General features: G+C 45.3%; 1 protein-coding gene across 1 annotated transcript; it reads left to right on the top strand.

Annotated features, from left to right (window-relative positions):
- The first annotated feature begins 5861 nt into the window (after positions 1-5861).
- LOC139781566 (uncharacterized) lies at positions 5862-8663 on the top strand. The gene has a single exon (XM_071720408.1). The coding sequence runs from the start codon at positions 5862-5864 to the stop codon at positions 8661-8663; it is 2802 nt and encodes a 933-aa protein (XP_071576509.1).
- The last annotated feature ends 365 nt before the right edge of the window (positions 8664-9028 follow it).

Consider the following 9028-nt stretch of genomic DNA (forward strand, 5'->3'; position numbering starts at 1 on the left):
GACACCGCCGGCAGTCTCGATCTTGATACCCAGAGCGTAATTCTAGGTCTGTTCGTTTTCGCTGCACTTCTGAACTGGTGCAATATAGTGCAATTTCGATTCGAAGAAGTCGATTGGTGTCGACTGTGACAAAGTGTGTAGTCTAAAGGAACGCTACCTGTGTTCAAGTGTGTCCATCTGTGACGGACTGTGTCACCTAAATGGAAAACAGCCATATTGAATATAATAATTTTTAGTGGTCCTGTGCCAAATAAGCTGGGGATTATTATACGAAGAATAAACAATACAAAGAAATTTATTTCAAGTGCATCTGAGCATGCTGAGTGAAGAAATTTGCGATTTTCCCTACATTTTTCATGTCGCGTCGCAGCGATTCGTGCCATATATTCAAAATATTAATTTTTTATGGATTTGTGCCACTTCAAAATCAGCTGAAGATTATTATACGGAGAATAAACAATACGAAAAAATTTATTTCAAGTGCATCTGAGCATGCTGAGTAAAGAAATACGCGGTTTTCCCTGCATTTTTTATACCGCGTCGTGGAGATTCTTGTCATATATTCAAATTAATAATTTTTTTTTGTTTTGTGTCACTTTCAAATGAGCTTTAGATGGTTATATAAAGAGTAAACAATACAACAAAATTTATTTAGAGTTTATTGGAGCATGCCGAGTATAGAAATTGCGATTTTTTCTGCTGTTTTCATGGAGCGTCGCAGCAGCGATTCATGCCATATATTAAAAATATTTATTTTTCGACGCGAAAAAGTTAAATTTATTTATATTAACTTTCTTTAACATTTATATTTATTTTAAGAAAAATAACATTAAACAGTTTTGTTTTAAATAAAAATTAAAATTTCAAATTTTAAGTACGAAAAAGCGTTATTCTCGTGTATGTGTTACAAAAAATAAAAAAGATACTAATTTCTTCTAGAGGAAATGAAATTGTTTAATCTTTTTTTTACATGTTATAAAATCAAATAAATTTAAGTAATATTTATCAATGTGTAACAGATTTTGTAACAATTTTAAGTTCTAAAGCAGGCCTGTCCAAAGTCAGCTCGCGAGCCGAACGCGCTTCCACCTCTCCGTCTATCTTTCTTTATTTTCTCTCCGTCTTGCTCTAGTGAGACGGCGGAGAGGTGGAAGCGCGTTCGGCTCGCGAGCTGACTTCGGACAGGCCCGTAATCTAGCGAGACGGCGAAGAGGTGGAAGCGCGTTCGGCTTGCGAGCTGACTGTGGACAGGCCTGCTCTAAGCAGAAAAGCCTTGTGAGACTATTTAGGTTGAATAGTTTTTTATTGAAAGTGGGTACATTTTATTCCAGCGGAATTTTGTCTAAGGTACAAATGTAACATGATAGGTGGCTATGCTTATACATTCCAATGTTAAAGCAAAAAAGGTTTCAGACATTACATAAGTCGCGATAAAAAACATGAACTATTATCAAATAGATTTCTGTCTGTTTACGTGTTTCTTCTTGAAATAATGTAAACATATAAAGCATTGTTTTTTTTACATGAAAGATCTTACTCTTTTGTATAAAATTGTACTATAAGCAAAGAAGTACAGTTTCAATTTATCTGTAATATTTTGTTCTGTTTAATTAATTATTTCTTATTCATACGTGTAAAATTTAATGTTTGATAAAGTAGTATATAAGTAGCTTTTAAGTACAATATTTTAAGAAAAAATTAAATATTATAATAGTAATATTATATAAGTGTTACACATTTTTTTTAAACTTGCACATGTTGATAAAAATAATATATCAATGTTTTATTCGATATAATTTTACTTTTTGTTTATAAAGTATTTGTAAGAGTTTTATTTTTGTTTATAAAGTATTATCATTTATTGATTATAACTTATTACATATATAATAATACAAGTTTTGTTTTGCAATCAACCTGTGGTTAAATACTAAATGTTTTCATATAAAGAATAAAAAATTGAAGTTTAATTAAGTAAGTATTTATTGATAAATAAAACATATTAGTATATAGTCATTGATATTATATTCTAAATAAAGTAAATATTTACTCTTATATTGTTTTCCATTTATGTTTTCACCATGCCTAATAAAAGTGACGAAAATATAGCTTTAGCTATTTCTATAACATGTCCTATAACTAAAGATGTACAAGATTATTCTGATGAGCTTGTGCAACAAGGCTATTCTACTAAAGAATGGAGACATGTAGTTAGTACCTGTTCGAGAGCACGCGGTAGCGCGATGTAGCGCGAGGTAACGAGACGACCACAAGAAAATGGATAGCAAGTACAAAAACAACGTTTAATAATGTTCAATATGTACAAGAATATTTACAAGTCTGTTTCAGGCAAGGTGCCGTGAACGGTAGCGCGCACTGAAGCTAGCACGGCAACGCGGCAAGATGTAGCGAGTGCTAAAGCGAATCGCGGGTGCGAAAGCAAGTGCGGAATGCAAAGCGAAAAGCGGTATAAAGCGGTGTGCGGTCGTATTAGATACTAGGCGGTGTATCTAAGCGGGTGATCTGCGAACGAGAGCGATTCGCGGCGCGGCGGCGGTCTTTTATCACCTCCTAGACGAGGCTCCCTCCAGGCTGATCACCAAATAATTTCGAGAGGGTGATTGGCCATTGGCGGCCTACGTCATCGTGCTTACGTCACGGTTTTCATTTGACGATGCGAAGTGATCGTTACATGTTTTCGATCGCTATGTTTACAGCATGGATCTTTCCTTTGTGTAAGAGCGGTTACTTGGCTTTGTTTGTGCGAACTGTTGGCGTGACTTTGTTATTGACTAAATGTTGGCGAATGCTTATTGCTCGTTGGTGTTCCGGAAAGCGAATAAAGGAAAAATCCATGCTATAATTTGACAATGATGCAATCTCTTTAATGCGAGATATCCGATTTTTGCGGAAGGCGTGCGAGCACCGGCATGCAACCGAACGCGCTTTTCGGCATGATTATCGCAATCTCAAACAGTACCTTACATAATACCACCGACGACCGTACAATTAAGAAATATGTTAAAAGAGATTTTATGACATGTTCTCGACATAAAAATAATATAAAACAAATTTAAATAAAAATAACTCAGAGTAAGTATGTTCAAGAGCATAACATTGAATCTTCTAGCAATAAAAATGTAATTTCTCATATGAATACTGTTCCGTAATTTTCTTGCGATCGCGGATCAATACCGTACCGGTAACGCCATCCGTCAGTCGCCCTCCGAACGAAGGGATTTCGCGCCGCTCCCCCCGTCAACCCTTACCGCGAAGTCTCTCGCGACGCGTATCGATCTTGTCATGCCGTGATCGCATGATCCCGAAAACGCAGGTGATTGGTCGATACGCGTCGCGCAAACAAAATCTCCCGAAACACGAGAGTTCGCGTTCAGTAGCCAAAAGTACTCCGGTTCACGAGGTCACGTGCTTCCGTTAACGTTTACTCCGGTTCACGCGGTCTCAAATATACCGTCGTGCATCCGAGTTTACTGCTCTGTCAGAGCACCGCTAATTATCGCGCCGTTTGTGCGTACTGCAATTCGCTCTCGTCTCCGCAAGCAGTGAACATTCGCGTATAAGTCACCCTGCGTGCCTCGCCATTGTGCGCTCGATCATCGTGATCGATTCGACTATTTGTGAACATTCTCGCGTCTTGTGTTACGAACAAGTGCGACTGCTGTATAACGCCTCAAGTGCGTTCATCAAGTGCAAGCTACAATGCGCGTCTTAATTGCCATCGCCTCCGCGCTCGACGACCACTTTCGTGTCACGTGACCAGCGCTCATCGAATCACGTGCGCGCCGAGGGTCGTGCTCAAATGAGAGTGCGTCAACCATCATTTTTTACTAAACTGACTATTAAACAATACTTGTGCATTCCTCCAAAATTAAGTGTCTCTTTCTAACCGCACGTCGGATCCCTGTCGGGGTTGACCCGGCATCTTACGCCAATTGGCGAACCGGAGTTACGCCTGGAAACCATAAAATTCGCCAACATAATTTCTGGTCCTTCGAGCCGGATCGGCGTGCAACTGTGCCAATTAACAGACACCAGTCAAATCTATCTAGTACGAAATGGCCGAACATTTGGGAGGCCAGCTGCAACTCCAGCGACAAATCGAGCGCTATCTCGAAAACTTTAAGAAAATTGGGAGAGCCAACCTGACACCTGCGAAAATCCGCTCGAGAATTGCGTTTCTCAAGGAAACGTGGCAGCAATTCGTGAACGGACACGCATCGGTGGCCAGGACCATCAACGAGGACGTTCAAGCATCGCTAGCGTACTTCAAGGACAACCACTATGAAACAGCGAACAACGCCTGCCAGGCAGCCTTGGACTACATGTCGGAGAACCTGGAGGAGTTGGAGCCAGTCGTGAGTCCCAACCAGTCATTTGCCGCATCGACGATGCGCACGGATCAGTCCGCGTTTTCTCTTTCGCACCTGCCGCGTATAAGTCTTCCTAAATTCTCGGGGGAGTTTCGCGAGTGGGAAGCGTTTCGAGATCAATTTACAGCCTTAATCATTAATAATCGCGAATTGTTAGACGTTAATCGCTTGCAATATCTGCACTCTTGCGTGAAGGGTGAAGCCAGCGATGCCATACGCAATCTGGCTTTAACTGACGCGAATTTTAAGATAGCTTGGAGTTTGCTAATAACGCGATATGATAATCGCCGTCGTTTAGTACATGATCACATCCACGCTCTGCACACGCTTCCCCAAGCGACTTCTGATTCCGCATTGGCTCTCACCGCGTTGCGCAATAAGGCGAACATAGCAATACAGTCGTTAAAAAACCTCGGTCGGTCTGTTGATGCATGGGACGACATTTTGGTTTATTTGCTCGTACAAAGGCTGGATAAATTCACACGAAAGGCCTGGGAATTGCAACTTAGCGATACGTCAGAGTATCCAACATACGATCGACTTGATAAATTTCTTCTATCACGAATACGTGCACTCGAGAATGTTCTCCCGGCTTCGTCTCAAGTCAAGGGCAATAAACCAAATTCCTCTGTTCAGAGTCACGCAGCGAACGCAAGTTCGACCAAATGTCCCATGTGTCAAAAGACGCACTTCTTGTCCGCGTGTCCGGACTTTCACAATAAAAGCGTCGCTTAACGGCGTGATCTCGCGAAGAAACATCATTGTTGTTATAATTGCTTAAGTACCCGGCACACTCGCGATGCGTGTTCGAGCAAGAACACATGCCGTCAATGTCAGCAGAAGCACCATACTTTGCTTCACACGACCGATGTAAATAATAATAGTTCGACCGGTGAGAGCTCACCTTCATCTACGGACACGAAAACAGACTCAACTGACGAGGTAACTTCGCATTTATTGTCTCACACTAGCTTTTCAAAATCAAATATTTTGTTAGCTACCGCCTGGATTAAGGTGAACGGGCTCAACGGTCGACATAGTATAGTCCGCGCGTTATTGGATCAAGGTTCGGTCACTACTTTGATCACCGAACGTTTAGCTCAGCGATTGCGTCTCCCGCGTACGCGCGTCTCCGTATCTATTACTGGGATCGGCGAGACCGCTGCCACCGCACGCAGCGCAGCTAAAGTTCAGGTGTCAGCGCGTGACGGCACGGGCCCGGCGCCCTCCGTTTCCGCTCTTGTCCTCAAGTAGCTCACGACTTACATTCCGCAACGCGTTCCGGATATAACGAAACTGTCGTACATTCGCGAACTTACGCTAGCTGATAACGATCCGACTAACGCGGCGCCGATTGACGTCATTATCGGTGCTGATTTGTATGGCGCGATTTTACTGCCGGAGGTCCGTAATCGCGCCCCTCATGAGCCCGTCGCTCAAAAATCGATTTTTGGATGGTTCCTGTCTGGACCAATGCCTATGCCGTCGCAGTCACGGCCGACTCGCATTCAAACGCACCACTGCACGGTGTTGTCGGAAATCTCCGATCAGCTGAAATGGTTCTGGAAGGTCGAAGAACTTCCTCAGCAAACTCATCTCTCACCGGAAGAGAGTCAATGCGAAGAACACTTTGTGTCTACACATTCTCGTGCCCCCAACGGGCAATATATAGTGCGGCTGCCGTTCAAATCGGGGCCCCCTATCGACATTGGCGACTCTAAAAAGTCGCGTTTCGAGTCACGGTTAAGGTTGAATCCCGACCTTGCGAAGGAATACCACGACTTCTTGGCGGAATATGAACGTCTTGGCCACATGACCAAGGCACCTTTCGATGACCCCCCTGATGGTCAAGTAGTGTATATACCGCATCATGCAGTTGTCCGCGAGCATAGCGCAACAACTCGTTTGCGCGTTGTCTTCAACGCCTCTCAACCGACCTCCAATGGTCTCTCGTTGAACGACCATCTAATGATCGGCCGTAAATTACAACCCGAATTATCTTTCATTCTCTTGCGATGGCGTCAATTTTGGTTCGTCTTCACCGTCGACATCGCCAAGATGTATCGCCAGATTCTTGTCCACAAAAGCGATGTAAATTATCAAAGGATCTTATGGCGACCCGCGCCAAACGGGCCCTTAATAGCATACTTATTGCTTATCGTCACTTACGGTAATGCAAACGCGCCAAACGTCGCTCTTCGCGTGATCGAGCAAGTCGCCGAAGACGAAGGCGCTGATTTCCCGTTGGCAGTTCCGGTATTACGGCTTCACACGTACGTCGACGACGCTGTGTTTGGCGCCGATGACATACCGCTCGCGCTTCAGACGCGAGATCAACTGATTTCTCTCTTGAAACGAGCAGGATTTCACCTCCGAAAATGGGCGAGTAACAATCCCGTATTGCTCGAAGGCATCGATCCGCAGGATCATGGCCTTGCTTCCGCAAAAACGCTCGAATCTGACGAGCGTCTCAAGATACTGGGTATCAAGTGGCATCCTCACACGGACGTCTTTCAATTTGACGTCACGCTTGCAGAGTCGGCTCCCGACACGAAGCGCTCAATTCTTTCGACAATCGCTCGAATTGTTGATCCTCTCGGTTGGATGGCCCCAGTGGTTATTACCGCAAAAATTCTGATGCAACAGCTATGGCTGCTTCGCTGTAAATGGGACGAGGTGATCCCTGAAGATCTTCTCCGTCAGTGGAGAGATTATTACACGCAATTACCGCTCTTGCGCCACATATCCATTCCGCGTTGGACCGGTTACGGTGCCGATACTCGCTTCGCGGAGATTCATGGGTTTGCCGACGCTTCCGCCTCCGCATACGGAGCGGTCGTTTATTTGAAAGTTACGCATCTTGACGGGACTGTCGAAATAACAATTCTTCTGTCCAAATCAAAGGTGGCTCCGCTCAGGCCCATGAGTATTCCCCGCTTAGAGTTACTCGCCGCGGTTCTCCTCGCACGTGCAATCGACGCCGTGCGATTCGCGCTTACGATGACCATTCATATTTATCATTGTTGGACCGATTCGAAGGTCACCAAAGCCTGGCTCTCGCAGCCACCCTCGCGTTGGAAAATGTTTGTCGCGAATCGGGTGCATGAGGTTCAGACCTTCTTGCCAAACGTCGAATGGCATCACGTGCCATCACAGCAAAACCCTGCCGATCTCGTTTCGCGGGGCGTCAAACCTGAAAATCTGATTCAGCAATCTCTATGGTGGACAGGGCCTGACTGGCTCAAATTATCGGCAGATGAATGGCCCTCCGAGCCTCAATCAAATTTGCAAGAATCGCTACCGGAAGAGCAAGCGCACGTTTCCGTGCACCTTGTGCACCCTTGCCAACGATGGGAGCTCGGAGAAAAATTCTCCTCGTGGAACAAGCTGGTGCGCGTCACCGCTTATGTAATGCGATTCGCTCGCCGCGCTCGCGAAATGAGCTGCTCAAATCCCGTCAATGCGACCTCAAAACCCGCGGCGATATTACTTCTACCGGAAGAAATTGATCTCGCGCGCGAATTCTGGCTCAAGAAAGTGCAACAAATGTTATTCCCCGTGGAATACGCTCAATTAGAGTCATTAAATCGAATTTTGAACAACAGTAAACTGCTACCGTTAAACCCGTTTCTCGATAAAAACGGACTTATTCGCGTCGGAGGCCGACTCCGAAATTCTGCGTTTCCGGACGACAAGAAACACCCGGTCGTGCTCGCTGCACACCCGTTAGTTGCCGCGTTAATACGCGAAACTCATATCCGTGCCCTCCACGCTGGGCCGCAATTCACGTTGCACCTGCTACGTGAACAATACTGGATCTTGCGCGCGCGTCAAACGATACGAGCTGTTCTCCATAAATGTGTCAGATGCGCTCGTGAAAGCGCCAAAGCCGCGCACGAGTTAATGGGCGACCTGCCCTCGTGTCGCGTCACGTCGACGCCTCGCGCGTTCCTACACTGCGGGATAGATTATGTCGGACCAATACAGGTCAGATCTACTCCCGGTCGAAAACACACATCAAGAAAGGCGTACATCGCGGTGTTCGTCTGCATGACCGTCAAAGCTACTCATCTGGAGTTGGTTGGCGATTGTACGACTCCCGCGTTTATCGCTGCATTCGATCGATTTTGTGCACGTCGCGGCGTTCCCAGTGATATGTATTCGCACAACGCTACGACTTTCCACGGCGCTCAACGCGAAATCTCCGTCACATGGAGTGAGGCCACTCGCGATTCGAATTTTCAAAATAGAATAGCAACCCAAGGCGTTCGGTGAAACTTCATTCCTCCGTCCGCGCCGCATTTCGGCGGTCTTTGGGAAGCGTGCGTCCGCAGCGTCAAGTTTTACATGAAACGCGTCATCGGGGCGCACACGCTGACATTCGAGGAGCTAAGCACGCTCCTATGTAAAATCGAAGCGTGTTTGAACTCGCGACCGATCGCTCCCGGTTCAGACAATTTCGATGATTATAATTCAGTGACACCAAGTCATTTCTTGATAGGAACGGCGCTGACAAGCGCTCCCACCCCCTTGTTACTTGAGGAAAAGGAAACGCGTCTCACTCGGTGGCAGCTAATTACACAGATGCGCGACAGCTTTTGGAAGCTTTGGTCAAATGACTATCTGCATACATTGTAGCA

The sequence above is a fragment of the Temnothorax nylanderi genome, unplaced genomic scaffold (assembly GCF_030848795.1).
Source record: "Temnothorax nylanderi isolate EJ_2023f unplaced genomic scaffold, tnyl_v1.0 TNYL_tig0346_pilon, whole genome shotgun sequence".
NCBI classification, from domain to species: domain Eukaryota; kingdom Metazoa; phylum Arthropoda; class Insecta; order Hymenoptera; family Formicidae; genus Temnothorax; species Temnothorax nylanderi.